Source organism: Podarcis vaucheri, assembly GCF_965113315.1.
Source record: "Podarcis vaucheri genome assembly, chromosome: 16".
Taxonomy (NCBI): Eukaryota; Metazoa; Chordata; class Lepidosauria; order Squamata; family Lacertidae; genus Podarcis; species Podarcis vaucheri.
Genome location: NC_138754.1, coordinates 9,546,633 through 9,563,499, shown reverse-complemented (window position 1 = coordinate 9,563,499; position 16,867 = coordinate 9,546,633). Strand labels below are relative to the sequence as shown.

The 16,867-nt window shown below is 49.0% G+C and overlaps 2 protein-coding genes across 3 annotated transcripts in view; both read right to left on the bottom strand.

Moving 5' to 3' along the window:
• ZBTB7B (zinc finger and BTB domain containing 7B) overlaps positions 1-16,867 on the bottom strand; it is a 330,604-nt gene that overhangs the window by 95,888 nt on the left and 217,849 nt on the right. The window lies entirely within an intron of this gene.
• Positions 1,957-16,455, bottom strand: FLAD1 (flavin adenine dinucleotide synthetase 1). 2 transcript variants are annotated; one of them, XM_082202299.1, is made up of 8 exons: positions 16,409-16,455; positions 14,000-14,242; positions 10,879-11,638; positions 8,584-8,731; positions 8,020-8,118; positions 6,954-7,143; positions 3,952-4,025; positions 1,957-2,323 (listed from the first exon to the last, which is right to left on the bottom strand). In XM_082202299.1, the coding sequence occupies exons 2-8, from the start codon at positions 14,168-14,170 to the stop codon at positions 2,188-2,190; spliced, it is 1,578 nt and encodes a 525-aa protein (XP_082058425.1). In that variant the 5' UTR covers positions 14,171-14,242; positions 16,409-16,455; the 3' UTR covers positions 1,957-2,187. The 2 variants fall into 2 exon arrangements, with proteins under 2 accessions (XP_082058425.1, XP_082058424.1); XM_082202298.1 differs by lacking the exon at positions 16,409-16,455 and having other exon boundaries at positions 14,000-15,413.

The following is a 16,867-nucleotide window of genomic DNA, read 5'->3' as shown; positions in this document are numbered from 1 at the left end:
TGCACCACCAAAATGTTATTTTTTTTTAACATTATAGGCAGCTGAGGGGCTAGGCAGGGCAGTTTCGATCTAAGCAGGGGCAAAAAAGGCCACTTTTAACTGCTTTCACAACCTACATTGTTCCACCCTACTGAAATCGATGCCAATCCCGACATGGGGGTGGGGGGCAGACCCCCTTATTGTGTTCATTCTCCCCACTCCCAAGGATATTAACAACAGTCGAGTCAACTTCTGGCAGCCTTGAGCTGCTGAGGTCCCAATGCCTGAGGTTCCCCCCATAAATTCATTTTTTAACTTTGACCCACCCTTTTAACTACCCATAGTCCTTGACGTTCTGTCACACTGGGGCACTATGGGTAATTAAAAGGGCTGCCCTGAACTAGGGCTGGGCAGAGCGGTCAGTTTCAGTGCCAGTTCTCTGCTTCTCAATTTTCTAATATTCAATCCTCCACATCAGTCTGCAAATCTGTTTTTAAAAGTCCTCAGGAAAAAAAAAATCTATGCTCTAGTGCAAATTTCTCCCAGTATACACATCTTCCTGTGCAAAAGTATCCCCTGACAGAATGCATTTTGGTATGTTATTTTCACTAATATATGCATTGCTATCCACATTTTAGCCAAATATTTAGCCAAATATTTTAGCCAAATATTTATGTAAGGTATGTCAAGGACCCCTGGACGGTTAACTCCAGTCAAAGGCGACTATGGGGTCAGGAATCTCTTACTCCCAGCAGGGTCACCCAAGGCGGTAAGGTCAAAGGGAAGGAGCTAGACAAAGAATGATCCAAGAAGTCCTCAATGGCAGAACAGGCGGATGATAACAAGTGGTATGTTACAACGGCTGTGAAGGCTGCAGCAGATAAGAATCTACCGTTCAGACCGAGGGAGCCAGCATTTGTCCACAGACAGCTTTCCAGGCCATGTGGCCAGCATGACTAAACCGCTTCTGGCACACGGAGGACTGTGACGAGTGCCAGAGTACACGGAAACACTGTTTACCTTCCCGCTGCAGCGGTACCTATTTATCTACTCGCACTGGCGTGCTTTTGAACTGCTTGGTTGGCAAGAGCTGGGACAGAGCAACGGGAACTCGCTCCATCACAGGGAATCGAACCACCGACCTTCCGATCGGCAAGCCCAAGAAGCTCAGTGGTTTAGACCACAGCGCCACCTGCTCCCCTTTACACCTTCCCTTCCCTTGCTCTTTCTATTGTTGGCCTGAGAACTGCAATTCAGAGAAGTGTGCGTTTCAGTTCCCTTATTGTTTCAGGAGGTGTGAAGCAGCCATATGAACTGAGTTGCATTTCTTCCCTGTCCCTAAGCCCCACTCGGCTCGCTTGACAGAGGAGGGGGCGAATCAGAGGACCTTTTCCCCAGGGCAGCCTCAAAACTGGACCCAGCTTTGTTGAATAGCTTCTAGAGTGAATTTTGATCAAATAGGTTTGAAAAACAGACTTGTGCCCTATTCGTGCCAGACATTAAAAGCAGTATTGTATCACTTTAAACAGATAGCATTCTGGGAGCTGTAGTTTGTAGCCCCTCACAGAGCTCGACTTAAGCCACTCTAGAAACTGTTAGCTCTGGGAGGGGAATAGTGGGGTCTCCTTGTAACTCTCAACAAACTACAACTCCCAGGATGCTTTGCGGGAAGCCGTATAATATAGTATAGATGGGGCCTTTGGCACAGGGATGGTGACCTCCTTCAGATGTTGCCAGACTCCCAAGTCCTATCAGCTCCAGCCAGCATGGCCACAGCTGATGGGAGCTGTGGTTCAGCAACCTCAAGATGGCGCCAGGCTCCCTACTCCTGATATGGCAAATTTGGGGGTGTGGGAAGGTCAAAGAAAGGATTCGAGCGCTACTCTTTGGCACCATTGGACCCTTCAGAGCCCCTACCTCACTTCACCTTGCCCGCACCCCACTGCTAAAACACACAGCAGAACATAACCCAAAGAGGCAACTGAAGAACTAGTTTATTCCCAGGGTCTACTGTCCCCTCACATGATGGACGGAACGGTGCTTACAGCCAACTGTCACAAGGACAGGGCTGGCCGATCACATTGTCGGTGTGAGAGCAGCCCCTTGGTGGCCCAGCGGTAGTGGTGGCACCGACGCCATCGGGCCTTGTCAGCTCTCCAGCGCTAGCCAGCGGTTGCCGGGGCAACGAGCATCAGGCCTAGCCAGGCTTCAGTGGCGGGAGTTGCGCTCGTCCTCTTCGTTTTCCAGCTCATAGGCCGGCCGGTAGCATTCCTGCCCTGCGGCGTTCGTATAGCGCAGGGCCGGGTTCTTCTGTGTGTTACTCATGCTCCCAAGCGAAGTGTAGCTGTCACGAGGGATCGGCGTGGGGGAGAGAGACAGGACGGATGTAAGCCACAGCAAGCAGGGGTGCTTCATCTCCAATGTGCCTTAGAACATTTACCGTATTTTTCGCTCTGTAAGATGCACTTTCCCCCTCCTAAAAAGTAAGGGGAAATGTGTGTGTGTCTTATGGAGCAAATGCAGACGGGAGGCTCTGCTCAGCGCTCCCTTTAAAGAGCCGCGTGGAGCATGTGAGCGGCCCTTGGGGACCTTTCCTCCTCAGGGAAAAGCCCTCAAGAGTCGCGCACACACTCCACACGCACTTCAAAGGGAGCGCGGCTCTTGGGGGAGCCTTAGCCGCACACAGCCTCTCCTGGGCAGGGAATGAAGGCTCCCCTTGCCTGGGAGAGTTTGCGCGCGGCCAAGCAAGAAGCCAGGACAGCCCGCCGGATTGTGCACGCGGGTATCCCATAAACCAGGACAGCAAGCGGGATCGTTGCACAGCGTTCCCGCTTGCTATCCTGGCTTCTGGGATTCAGAATTTTTTTTTCTTGTTTTCCTCTTCCAAAAACCAGGTGCGTCTTATGGCCTGGTGCACCTTATAGAGTGAAAAATACGGTGTTTATTTACATTTATTCCCTTGCACAAAATGGTAACAAACTGCTCGATTGTAAAAAACAACAACAACAACCCATGAAATGGTTTATGGAAAGAATGAAACAATGAGGTAAGAAGAGTGGAAAGCAACTATTTAAAATGTTTGAAAGTTACAGTGGTGCCTCGCAAGACAAAAAGAATCCGTTCTGTGATTCTCTTCGTCTAGCGGTTTTTTCGTCTTGCGAAGCAAGCCCATTGACAGATTAGCAGATTAGCGCTATTAGCGGCTTTTAGCGGCTTATCGGATCAGCTGATAAGCAGCTTAGCGGCTTAGAAAAAGGGGGGGAGGGAAAAAACCCGCAGGAACTCGCAAGACATTTTCGTCTTGCGAAGCAAGCCCATAGGAGATTCGTTTTGCGAAGCACCTCCAAAACGGAAAACTCTTTCTTCTAGCGAGTTTTCCGTCTTGCGAGGCGTTCGTCTTGCGGGGCACCACTGTAATTGAAATCAACAATTTGCTAAAAAAAACCAAAACCAGATTAAAACGCACGTCTACATGCCTGGATAGGCTTCCTTAGGCAAAAATGCGCTGGAAAAGAGTCCCGCAAAGGTGCCTGCCTCAGGCGGGGGGTTCCGAAGTGTAGGTGCTGCCACACTAAAAGATCAATTTCTTACAAATGTGGAACGAGGATTATTTGACACCCCTAATGGTGCCGGTTCTGCAAATTGGAGTGGTTCGGGTGGGCATATATGAAGGTAAGATGATTTCACCAGTAAATCGGTCCCAAGCTGTTAAAAGCTTTATATGCTAATAGTAACACCTTGAATTTGTGGCAAGCCGGGAACCAGCAGAGGCGCTACGTGCTGAAAAGGCCCCGCTCCTGTCAGCAATTGTGCCGCAGCATTAATTAACCACTAATTGCTTTTTCTGGATTAAGCTGCATTCCTGGATCTTATCACACGCAGACCTTGGCTCCCAAATCACCCAGCTGGGGTAGAGTCGATATGTTGGCATTGCTATATTATTGTTATTATTAATTCTCCATCTGTTCTTACCCCTTATCATAAAGAATGCAGTACGGGATGTAGAGCATGCGAAGGAACTTCCATATATCCCGGTATGTCCAGTCCTGGGGAAAGGAGAGCAACGTAATCAGGAGGGATGACATTCCTTCAAATTCCTCTGCTCTAGGAAGCCATCCAGCAAATGAAGGCAAGTTTAGACCTATATACCTTCCTAGGCACAGAGGATCAGAGGAGGGCCAGAGGCACGTAATGCGGTTTTTAAGAAAGGCAGGAAAAGGGTTTGCACTCAGAAGGAAAAGAGAAGTCTAACTCGGTTGATGTCTCCTCTAGTGAATAGAATGGATCAGATCAAGCCCCCCCCCTCCCCGCATCTGCGCAATACATTTGAAGTTGTATCATATCACTTTAAAATGTCATGGCTTCCCCCAAAGACTCCTGGCTACTGTAGTTTGTTAAGAGTGCCATTAAAGGTAAAGGGACCCCTGACCAATAGGTCCAGTCGTGACCGACTCTGGGGTTGCGGCGCTCATCTCGCTTTATTGGCCAAGGGAGCCGGCTTACAGCTTCCGGGTCATGTGGCCAGCAGGACTAAGCCGCTTCTAGCGAACCAGAGAAGCGCACGGAAACACCGTTTACCTTCCCGCCAGAGCAGTACCTATTTATCTACTTGCACTTTGATGTGCTTTCAAACTGCTAGGTTGGCAGGAGCAGGAACTGAGCAACGGGAGCTCACTCCGTCGCGGGGTTTCGAACCGCCGACCTTCTGATCAGCAAATCCTAGGCTCTGTGGTTTAACCCACAGCGCCACCTGCATCCCCAAGGGTGCCATTAGGAGACCCCTATTCACCTCACGATGGATTAATATCCTACAGCCTTTTAAATGTATTTATGGGATGAGGCGGTATCGTTTCATTTTTTCTGCTTTAACTATTTAGTTGTGCTTTTATATTGTATTTTTATCTTGTGAACAGCCCTGAAATCTTTTGACAAAGGCTGGTGCATTAAACAAGCAAACAAACAAACCAGTTACAATTTCCAGAATGGGTTAACATTCAGTCCCTCTTCCCAGGGAACCCTGGGAATTGTAGTTCTATGAGGGGAGTCTCAGCACCTTTAAGAAACTCCCGTTCCCAGGATTCTTTTGGGGAAGCCATGCCTTTCTCGGGGTATATTTTTATTTACTTTCAATAATACTATGTAGGAACAGAAAAATAAAAAAAAAGTATTCAGCATGTTTTGTCATTTTTGAGTCAGAGGCAGTTATCGCAAAGGTTGGCAAATGCAATACAGCATATAACAACAGATCAAATAACTATTTATCCCCTACAAGGCAACTGACCCCCCCTCCAATCCTTTTTTGTTAGCAATCCACACATACTGCATTCTCCAGGATAACACTTTAGGAAACCTCTATTACACATGGGAGACAAGGGAGATAAATAAGGCCAGTAAAATGGTTTAGATGACAAGATACGAAAGGATAAAGGTCATCACCAGTAAGCTCAGTGAACAAGAGAGGAATACAGTGGTACCTCGCAAGACGAATGCCTCGCAAGACAAAAAACTCGCTAGACGAAACATTTTTCCGTTTTCGATTTGCCTCGCAAGACGAATTTCCCTATGGGCTTGCTTCGCAAGACGAAAACGTCTCGCGACTTTGTTTCCTTTGTCTAAAAACAAAGACATGTTTTGTTTATAAAGTTAATTTATTTTCCCTTCAATTTTTGAACTGCTCTTTACAAAATGTGTGACTTTAAAGAGCAGTTAATAAACTGTTGTTGTACCAAATTTGGCTTTGTTTGGACTTTTTTGGACCATAGGAACGCATTAATTGAATTTCAATGCATTCCTATGGGATTTCGTGATTCGCAAGACGAAAAATTCGCTAGACGACAAAACTTGCGGAACGAATTAATTTCGTCTTGCGGGGCACCACTGTACTAAAAAAGAAATACAGATGTTAAGAGTTCTGGATTTTTTACATAGCACGAAGGAGGCGAATTGTCTTCCTTATTAGCGCAACTAATAAAAGAGCAGCAAGCTGAAGTAAATTTTCTCTAGACAGCCCTGCTTTAAGTGCATAGCGCAGATGACATCTGAGAAGCAAGATCTGAAGCCATTGTTTTATAGGGGCTGGAGGGCCGGGATTGGTCCATGGGGTGGGTGGGGTAAACTGATGGGATTCTCCTGCGATGCTGGTACAGCAGCGTAGATGGTGCCCTTGAGGCCCAGAGCTCAATCTGTGGCTGATACGAGGGTGCTTGGTGGCAGTCCGGGGGGAGCCACGCCATGAGGCCAGGCTCCCCCCTTTCCACACTCAGACGCTTAGCTGCAATCTCCACCTCCATCGTTCTACCCGGACACTGAGGTCCCGCACCGAGGGCCTTCTGGCAGTTCCCTCCCTGCGAGAAGCGAGGTTACAGGGAACCAGGCAGAGGGCCTTCTCGGTGGTGGCGCCCGCCCTGTGGAATGCCCTCCCACCAGATGTCAAAGAGAAGAACAACTACCAGACTTTTAGAAGACATCTGAAGACAGCCCTGTTTAGGGAAGCTTTTAATGTTTGATGTTTTAATGCTTTATTATTATTATTATTATTATTATTATTATTAATACAGTCATACCTCGTGTTGCGTTTGCTTCAGGTTGTACGTTTTCACGTTATGTCCCACGACTACCAGAAAGGGTTACTTCCAGGTTTCACCGCTCAGGCATGCGCAGACACGCAAAATGACGCCACGTGCATGTGCAGATGTGGTGAATCACAACCGATGCAAACGCGGGTTGCATTCTGCTCATGTTGCAAACGGGACTCCGGAACAGATCCAGTTTGCAACCAGAGGTACCATTGTAATAATAATAATAATATTTTGTTGGGAGCTGCCCAGAGTGGCTGGGGAAACCCAGTCAGATGAGCAGGGTATAAATAATAAATTTATCATCATCATCTCTGCTTACTGGGCGAGATGCCTCTGAGGAACCCCGACAGACCCACCCAGCCCCTTCTGACATGCCACGGCACCTTTGCTACATACCAGGAGAGGGTTGACCCGCATATATTGGGGCCAATCGGCATCCGTCATACAGAAGGGCGTCAAGGTGCACGAGTAAGGGTCTGTGCGGCGGGTGCCCATCAACACAGCCTCTAGCTGCGGTTGTTGCGCCTTCAGTTCGCCCAGCGCCTGTTTGATGTTCCCGTGGACATTACACATCTGAAGGTTGTACCTGCGGGAGGTAGAAGAGGGAGTCTCACCTGATGCCAACTTTATTTTTTTTGGTGCCGAACAAAGAAGACCTTTTCGTTTGCAACAGATTTAATAACAATGATGGTGATCCCTGGGGACTGCTGCATTTTAGATCTGGGTGGAAACCATAGCTGTCAACTTACAGATTTGAAAATAAGGGACCAGCAGCCTCGAAAATAAGGGATCAGCAGCCAAAATAAGGGATTTTCCGGGCACAGGTATGTTCATCTTCTAAGCCCCTCCAAGCCAAAGGCAGAAAGCCCGGCCAGCAGCCAAACGAAGCCTGAAGCGGTGGTTCCCACAGCGCAGCAACCCGGCGAAGGGGATGCAGCAAGGAAAACCTCCGTCAACTCTCCACTGGGAAGTGCTGAGCAAAGGCGAGTCCCCAGGCAATGCGGCAGATTTGATCGGCACAAGGCATGCAAGCTCCACCCCCCAGTTGTTCTTAGACTCCTTATTGGGTGAGCAACGCACCCAAGCAACACAGCTGGAGCCTCCCTCCTCCCTGGCCGGCAGGGAGGGAGAGAGAGGAGCTGCTTCCTTTGAAACCCGGGAAATTTAAGGGACGTCATCAATAAGGGACAGCAGCGGGACATGGCGCTGGGATAAGGGACTTTCCCGCCAAAGAAGGGACGGTTGACAGCTATGGTGGAAACAGCAAGGAGTCCTGCCGGGATGTTGGGGCCTAAACAAATCCCCCAGAATGCCAGCTTACAGTGCAGTACTCTAGGCGGTACTCAAAATGAAACAAGCACAAAATACGGGGATACAACAAACGAAGGTGCCAATCGTTTTGTTTGTTGCCTGTTAAGGGACTTCACACCAGCCCCCCGGAATGAAAGTACAAGTTTCATACCGCTGGGCTGTGTCTTCGATGAACTCCTCCATCTCGGGAAACGGGGACACGATCCGGATGTAAAGAGCCTGCAGCTTCTCCGACCTCTCCGGACACCGCCTGGGTGGGAAAGAGAGAACATAGGGACCCTTCATTTCAGTGGGAACTGGTTAAGCTGCCTTAAAAGGTAAAGGGACCCCTGACCATTAGGTCCAGTCGTCACCGACTCTGGGGTTGTGGCGCTCATCTCGCTTTATTGGCCGAGGGAGCCGGCGTACAGCTTCCGGGTCATGTGGCCAGCAGGACTAAGCCACTCCTGGCGAACCAGAGCAGTGCACAGAAATGCCGTTTACCTTCCCGGCGGAGCGGCACCTATTTATCTACTTGCACTTTGACGTGTTTTCGAACTGCTAGGTTGGCAGGAGCAGGGAACAAGGAACGGGAGCTCACCCCGTTGCGGGGATTCGAACCGCTGACCTTCTGATCGGCAAGTCCTAGGCTCTGTGGTTTAACCCACAGTGCCACCTGCGTCCCAATCTAGAGAAGCCCTAATGAGAAATACTGGAAGAAGAGGGTGCAAGGTACCTCTGTACAGCAGCATGGAAGAGGTGAAGTAAGGCTGTGCAGTCCTTCCCTCCATTGAATCCGACACAAAGCTTTGACAGAATGTACTTATCCAAAGCTTCCTCAATGGTCCGAATTGCTGCTGCCACCTTCTGGCCAAGAGGGGAACCTACAGAGTGGTAAAAGCAACTAGGATGAAACAGGGTCTTTAAAATAATAATAATAATAAAAATTAAAAACATTATTACTTTTATATATTACATTTATATGCCACCTTTTCCTCCAAGGAGCTACCAAGGTGGTGTGCATGATTCTGCCCTCCATATTTTATACAGTGGTACTTCGGGTTACATACGCTTCTGGTTACATACGCTTCAGGTTACAGACTCTGCTAACCCAGAAAGAGTGCTTCAGGTTAAGAACTTTGCTTCAGGATGAGAACAGAAATCGGGCTCCGGCGGCACGGCAGCAGCAGGAGGCCCCATTAGCTAAAGTGGTACCTCAGGTTAAGAACAGTTTCAGGTTAAGAACAGACCTCCAGAACAAATTAAGTACTTAACCCGAGGTACCATTGTACTCACAACAACATTATAAGGTAGTTTAAGTTGACAAGACTTGACCATTGGTGAACTTTGACATCGTTATTATTATTATTAAATTTCTATACTGCCCTTCAACGGATCATCACAGGGCGCTTTACAATATAAAAACACAAAAATACAATGGTGCCCCGCAAGACGAATGCCTCGCAAGACGGAAAACCCGCTAGACGAAAGGGTTTTCCGTTTTGGAGGTGCTTCGCAAAACGAATCTCCTATGGGCTTGCTTCGCAAGACGAAAATGTCTTGCAAGTTCCTGCGGGGTTTTTTCCCTCCCCCCCCTTTTTCTAAGCCGCTAAGCCGCTTATCAGCTGATCCGATAAACTGATAAGCCGCTAAAAGCCGCTAATAGCGCTAATCCGCTAATCCGTCAATGTGCTTGCTTCGCAAGACGAAAAAACTGCTAGACGAAGAGAATCACAGAACGGATTCTTTTCGTCTTGCGAGGCACCACTGTACCATAATAACAAACAGAAACAATACCCTGCCCCACTTTAAAAGGCCGTGGGTTGTTTAATGAGCCAAAGGCCTGGGGGAAGAGGAACGTTTTTGCTTGGTGTCTAGAATCATAGAGCTGCAGAGTTTGAAGGAATCACAAGAGTTATCGAGTCCAAACCCCTGCAATGCAGGAACCTTTCGCCCAGCGTGAAGCTCGGACCCACGACCCTGAGATTAAGAGTCTCATGTTCTATCAGCCAATTAATGAAGGTGTCAGGCAAGCCTCCCTGGGGAGAGCATTCCACTAATAGGGAGCCACTGCAGAAAAGGCCCCGTTCTCGTGTTGCCCCACCCTCTGGACCTCACATGGAGGAGTCACATGAAGAAGGGCCTCAGAGGATGAATGCAGAGTCCTGGAGTGTTTATATGGAGAGAGTTGCTCCTTGTGGTCCTGAGCCATTCAAGGCTTTATAGGTCAAAACCAGCACTTTGAATTGAGCCTGGAAACTACTTGGCAGCCAGTGCAGTCGAGCCAAGATTGAGGTTAAATGCTCAAACCATCTTGCCCTGGTAAGCAACCTGGCCACCGAATTCTGCAGCAGTTGAAGTTTCCAAACCGTCTTCAGAGGCAGCCCTACGTATAATGCATTGCAGTAATCTAACCTAGAGGTTACCAGAATGTAGGCCACAGAAGTTAGGCTATCTCTATCCCAACAGGGCAGCAGCCGGGTCAGTAGCCGAAACAGATTCTAGGCATCATCCCTGACCACTGGCCCTGCTGGCTGGGGGCTGATGGGAGCTGGAGTCTGAAAACATCGCTGAACTACAAATCCCATCATCCCGGACCACAGGCCATGTGGAACTGATGGGAGTTGGAGTCCAACAACATCTACAGGGGATCACAGGTCCCCCCCACCCCTGCTCTGCCTACTACACCACGCTGCCTCTCCTTTCAGCCCCTGCACAGTCCTGCATTCTTAATCTCATGGTCCTCTATCCCCACAGATCCAGCTGTACGCCAGGCATTATAGTGGTACCTCTGGTTGCGAACAGGATCCACTCCAGAGCCCCATTTGCAACATGAGCAGAATGCAACCCGCGTCTGCGCGTGTCACAATTTGCTGCTTCTGCGCATGCCGTCATTTTGAGCATCTGCGCATGCGCGAGTGGCGAAACCCGGAAGTAACCCTTTCCGGTACTTCCGGGTCGCCGCGGGATGCAACCTGAAAAGATTTAACCCGAAGCGTCTTTAACCCGAGGTATGACTGTGTTCCCCTACCGGATTCTGCTAAGGCATACACGTCCTGGGCTGCCTGTGAGACGGGATCGGCCACTAGGGGCACCACGATGCCCGGCGGCAGGTGCTTCATCAGGAAGGCGACTGCTTCCTCCAGGTCCTCTTCCGAATCGGAGTCCAGAGTGAGCTTGACCCGGAAGTAGTTGCTGGACCAATCCGGGTAGGAGCCCAGGCTCGTGCGACGTCTGAAGTTGGCGTTGGCCCGGTCAAGTATGGGCGCGATGAGGGTCTCTTCGGAGTTGACAAATATCTCCTGCGAGCAGAACTGGGTCTTCTCGTTGCGGAAGAGGTGGCCGAGACCATCCAGCGCTCGCCTCATCAGCGACGGGATGCCTGGGAAAACGTAGACGTTCCGGACGCTGATGAGCGGGTAGGGGAAGCGGCGGCCCGTCTTCTCGTCCTCGCCGTAGTTGAGCAGCGACAAAGCGGGGATCCGGACCAGCTTCATCTCGGGGCAGTCGGCCCCCGTCTTGCCAAAAAACTTCTTCACCAGCTCAACCATCTCTGGGTGGGCAACGACCTTCTCTCCGAAAGCCTGGGCGACCGCCTCGAAAGTCACGTCGTCATGCGTGGGGCCAATCCCACCCGAGGTCAGGACGTAGGTGAACTTGCGGGAGAACAACGAGACTTCGTCGGCGATGGCAGCCACGTCGTCGGGAACCACGGAGATCTTGGCCACCTTCACACCCAGCGAGCGAAGCCTCTTGCACATGAAGAAGGAATTCGTGTCTTGGGTGTAGCCCTGCCGAAACAAGAGAGCTGTCAGTGCGAAGAGGTCTGCCACAAATATTGCCAAATCCTGCATCCTATTACATAGGTCAGGGGTCTGCAACCTTTAAGACAAAAAGAGCCACTTGGACCCATTTCCGAAGAAAAAACAACAACTGGGAGCCGCAAAACCATTGCGACATTTAAAACAAATATATCTCCGGAGCCATGATCTGACAGCGGGCGGGAAGGTGACGTCGGGACGGTGCGTGACTAACACACGCACCGCCCCCATGCGACGTCACAGCCAGCACAGCGCCCGCCACAGTGAGGAGTGTTGGGGCGCACAATGCGCCTCCTCCCCTCGCTAGTATCCGTCCCGGAGCCGCAGCAAAGATGTAAAAGAGCCACATGCGGCTCCGGAGCCGCGGGTTGCAGACCCCTGACATAGGTAAAGGGACCCCTGATCATTAGGTCCAGTTGTGACCGACTCTGGGGTTGCGGCGCTCATCTCGCTTTATTGGCCGAGGGAGCCGGCGTACAGCTTCCGGGTCATGTGGCCAGCATGACTAAGCCGCTTCTGGCGAACCAGAGCAGCGCACGGAAACGCCGTTTACCTTCCCGCCGGAGCGGTACCTATTTATCTACTTGCACTTTTTGGTGTGCTTTCAAACTGCTAGGTTGGCAGGAGCAGGGACCGAGCAACGGGAGCTCACCCCATCGATCCTATTACATATTTCACTTAATAATCCACATTGGATTATCGCAATCCAATCTGCGTGGGGCTGCCCTTGAGGATGACTAAGGAACTTCAACTGGTCCAAAACGCAGAGGCCGGATTATTAATTTATTTGATAATATTTGTATACCGCTTGATTGCAGAATACCTCACAGCGGTTTACAAAAAGGAAGAAACAATAGGATTATTGGTTAAAAACCATATAGTGATGGGGGAGTATCTTGTAGCTTTTTTCTGTTCCTTTTTTCTTCAGTTTTTCTTCTTTTAGTTCCTGTAATTCGTTTTTTATAGTATTGCGAAAACTTCATTAACCACCACCTCAAATAAAACATAAAAAAAATTAAAAACACCAAAATACTGGGTAGGCTTGTCTAAACAAAAATGTTTTTAGCTGGCGCTGAAAAGGAGACAGTGAAGACGCCTGCCTGATGTCAAAACGCAGGCAGCTCTAATTTAGCTCTTGATTTTGTTCCACTTCGGTTTTTGTGACCTTCCTTAAGCCTCTGGGTTAGGGAGAGGTCTGCATGCAGATGAAGGAGAGGGTGGTTGATGAAGGACCCTGCGTGAGAGGCAGGGAAGGGAAGATCTCCCAGGTGAGAGCTGGAAAGGTCTCGCCTCTTTGTATGTGGGACAAGAGTTAAGATCTTCCTTTGAGAGAGGACTTGGCATTCTTCTTTTCCTTCCTTTTGTTTAGCTTCATTTTGTTTTTAATTGTATTATGAAAACTCTTAATGAAATCTCATAAAAACAAAAGATCGATTTAGATTACCGGCTAGGGTTCCATGTAGATCATATAGACCAGGGGTCAGCAAACTTATCGCACCTCGGGCCAGTGTCTCCAGCGCCAACTGCGCGGTGGCCCACAGGGCGGGGGAGCGCGTGCCCATATGTGTGCGCACACGTTATTTCCAGCGCGCTTCCAAGTCGGAGGAGCACCGGAAATAGCTTGTGCACATGTGCACGGGCCTCTTCCGACCCGGATGGGCAATGGAAATAAGCTTGCGCATGCGCAAATAACGCTTGCGCATAAGCTATTTCCAGTGCTCCTCCGACCCGGAAGTGGGCAGCCATGCAGCGGAGCGCTAGTAAGAGCAGGCGGGAGGGGTTGCTGCAGGCCGGATAAACTAGTCCCTTGGGCCTTATCCAGCCCACGGACCTTAGTTTGGGGACCCCTAATATAGACTAAATTGCATTGGCTCTCGCAGGAAGGAGGATGGGGACAAACCTAGAATCCAGCTCCGCCAATTACAGTGGTGCCCCGCAAGACGAATGCCTCGCAAGACGGAAAACTCGTTAGACGAAAGAGTTTTCCGTTTTGGAGAAGCTTCGCAAAACGAAAATGTCTTGCGAGTTCCTGATGGTTTTTTTTCCTTCCCCCCCCTTTTCTAAGCCGCTAAGCTGCTTATCAGCTGATCCGATAAGCCGCTAAAAGCCGCTAATAGCGCTAATCCGTCAATGGGCTTGCTTCGCAAGACGAAAAAACCGCTAGACGAAGAGAATCACAGAACGGATTCTTTTCATCTTGCGAGGCACCACTGTACTGCCTCTGGCTCTGCCTACTGTTGCCCTCTCTGCCTCCAGCCCCCAATGGGCATCACCAACTGCCACTGCGTCTAAGACAAGGGCCATTGCCACACCTTCCCACAGCTCACGCACCTTTAGAATCTCGTCCCCGATAACTATGATCCCAGCTGTCACAGTGCCATCCGAGGTTCCCTCACTGGTTCCGGGAGCGGCGGCGCTGCTCTGTGCTGCCATGGCTCGGAGATACCCGCTGTGCCGTCCTGTGTGCAGAATGCCCTGGCACAGCCGGAGGTTCCAGCGCATCACTGCCAGGGCTCAGCAGGGTGCAGGGGGGCCCACATGGCAAAGCAGTAAGGAGGCTGGCATGAACTAAAACTTGGGAACAAGCAAGATCACAAAGTAGGATTCCCCGTTTACCTCTCCTTGCGATGGAACACTCCTTGTAAGGCCTTGTATGTTTGAAGCCACCCAGACAGAAGAGGGGAGACTTGGGCCAGCTCGCTTGGTCACCTGCGTGGGGTTCCTTCTCGCCTACGGTGACCAAGCTACGGCTAAATGCAAAGCTGCCACCAGATTCTATGAAACAGCACTGAGTTAGAATTAATAAACAGTGAGAATGAGCACTGAAATGTCCACAGGTTATGGCTCTGTACACATTAAGGCACATTCAAAGTACATTCTGCCCCTTAAATAATTCTAGGTACCGTAGTTTTCTTCCCCTGCCCCAGCAATCCTTAACAAACTACAGTGCCCAGAATTCTTTGCAAGAGGGGTATGTGCTTTGAATGTGTTTTAAAAGTATAGTCACCTGGTGTAGGGGTCCCCAACCTTTTCTTTTGGGGGGGAGTTCCATAGGCACATTTGGAAACCTGAGAGACTGCAACAGGCCCCGCAAAATACCCATTTCACAGAAGAGACACTGACGATGCTCAGAAAGGTCCTCTCCAAAACAGGAAAAACATCCTCCATGCCCCCAAACAAGACACATGGATAAAAGGCAGGTAACATCCCTTCCCAAAATGAGGGAAGCTCCCCTCTGCGGTGCTGGCTGCAGCCGATAGGAGTGCGGTCCTAAACACCTGGAAGCTTTCAGGTTGGTGAAGTCAGAGCTACACTTGCCCTTCCCTCTCAAGGAATTCAGGAATCCAAGCTGCCCAGCCAAGCTACATAGCAGCGGCACCTGCTCCTTCCTCCCTGCTTTGGGCCTAGAATCCAGGGGTCTTGAGGATGGGTGCCAACTGGTCAGAAAAGGAAGGAAAACACCCTAACCTCAACCACTTGAGCAACATTAGCGAAGTTTTGATGCACATATTATTACTATTATCAAATTTACTAGTCGCTTGTTCCTACAAGGTCTTCAAGCGACCTGCATTTAAAAAAATAAGCAAAAATGCATCAAGCCATTAAAAAGTCGCATAAAACATTAACATCCTCATAAAACACCTACACGCACACACAAATGAAAGACCCCAGCTCCCCCTATTGATTGCAATATGTTAAAATCAATATATATGTGTGTAAATAAATAAAAACAAGTATTACATTATCTACAATGGTACTTCCCAAACTTACAATAATTGGGTTTGAAAATTTAGTTTTACTGGCATGCCCCTTCTTGGAAGATAATTTGGGGGGAGTTTTAATAATACTATTATATATATATATATATATATATATATATATGCAGGTTTTGGTGTCTTCGGGTGTCTTCCCGTGTAAGAGTATTTCTGACATATATATATATGTGTGTGTGTGTGTGTGTGTGTCATATACCATTTGAAACCCTTTCCTGTACCCTCTGGGGTATGCGTACCACACTTTGGAAAATGCTGGTCTACAATATTCTTTGAGAGGGAAGGGCAAGATAATAATAATAATGACCTGTATTTATATGAGTAACCACTGAAAATATCCATAAAAAAGCAACTGTACCAAAAAAATTGTTGTGAAAATAAGAAATATTTGGGGGTGGGGGTGCCAAATTTTGTCCTCGCTCAGGGCGCCCATCTTACCAAACTCTGCCCCAATATATATTGGTAGATCAATGAAAATAAGCATTGTGTTGTAAAGAATACTGCCGTATTATTATTATTATTATTATTATTATTATTATTATTATTGATAACCCACTCTGGGACTTCATTGTGAAAGGCAGGTAAGAAATCTAAAATAAAATAAAAATTAATAAAACTACATCATAAAATCAACAATAATAGGTGAAGACGTGGCTGTCACGGGAGATAAACAAAATCCTTTGCTGCGGGTCCAGCTGCTCTTAAAAGGCACAGCTTCAGGGGCCAGTGCGGAAGTTGGCAACCTTCAGTCCATTCCAATGTTACTTGGTTTCTGCTCTAACCCTGTTTTGTGTCCCCTGGGAGGAAAAGCACTCTGCACGTGGCCAGAGTTACTCTCCTTCGCATCCTTCAGGACACAGAGGGGGAGGGGATGGCCCCGAAAACACCTCCTGGGACGGAGCCTCGCGAAGCCCCCCCCCCAACTCATATTCAAAGCAGCCTCCCCTCCCTCGCTCTTCCTACTCACCTCCCGTCTCAGATCAAAGCTCACCGAATCTCCCCGCCCGCCTCTTATCCATTGGCCGCTCCGTCGACGTCGCCCCGCCTCCTCCCCTCCCATTGGACAGCAGGAAAAGGGGCGGGGAAAAGAACGGCCTATGGAAAGAAACCGATTGGCCAGAAGCTTCGTCTCGTAGCAAGCCTGATGCGCCTATTAGAAGGAAGATGGAGAATGAGCAAGAGACCCTTGGGGAGGGAGGGGGGGACTACGATTCCCATCGTGCTTTGCGGCATTCACCTTCGTTCGAGGGTGTCTTTGAAAGGCAGGAGGGAGGTTGGGGCTCTTAGGGCGAGAGATAGCTAAAAGTAAGGAGATGAAATGAAGGATGATAATGAAAATAATATTAATACACTACAGATCACCATCAATCTAGGAAGGTGTATCAGCAGACAAGGTTGGCAGATGTATGGAAAATATTTGGGAAGG

What these genes read in the sequence shown, in the direction of transcription:
- FLAD1 (XM_082202299.1), bottom strand. Translation starts at nt 14,170, where the DNA reads ATGCGCTGGAACCTCCGGCTGTGCCAGGGCATTCTGCACACAGGACGG. An exon ending in ATCGAAGACACAGCCCAGCG is followed by an intron (nt 7,144 to 8,019) that starts GTATGAAACTTG and finishes TACCTCCCGCAG; the next exon opens with GTACAACCTTCAGATGTGTA. An exon ending in TGCATTCTTTATGATAAGGG is followed by an intron (nt 2,324 to 3,951) that starts GTAAGAACAGAT and finishes CCCTCGTGACAG; the next exon opens with CTACACTTCGCTTGGGAGCA.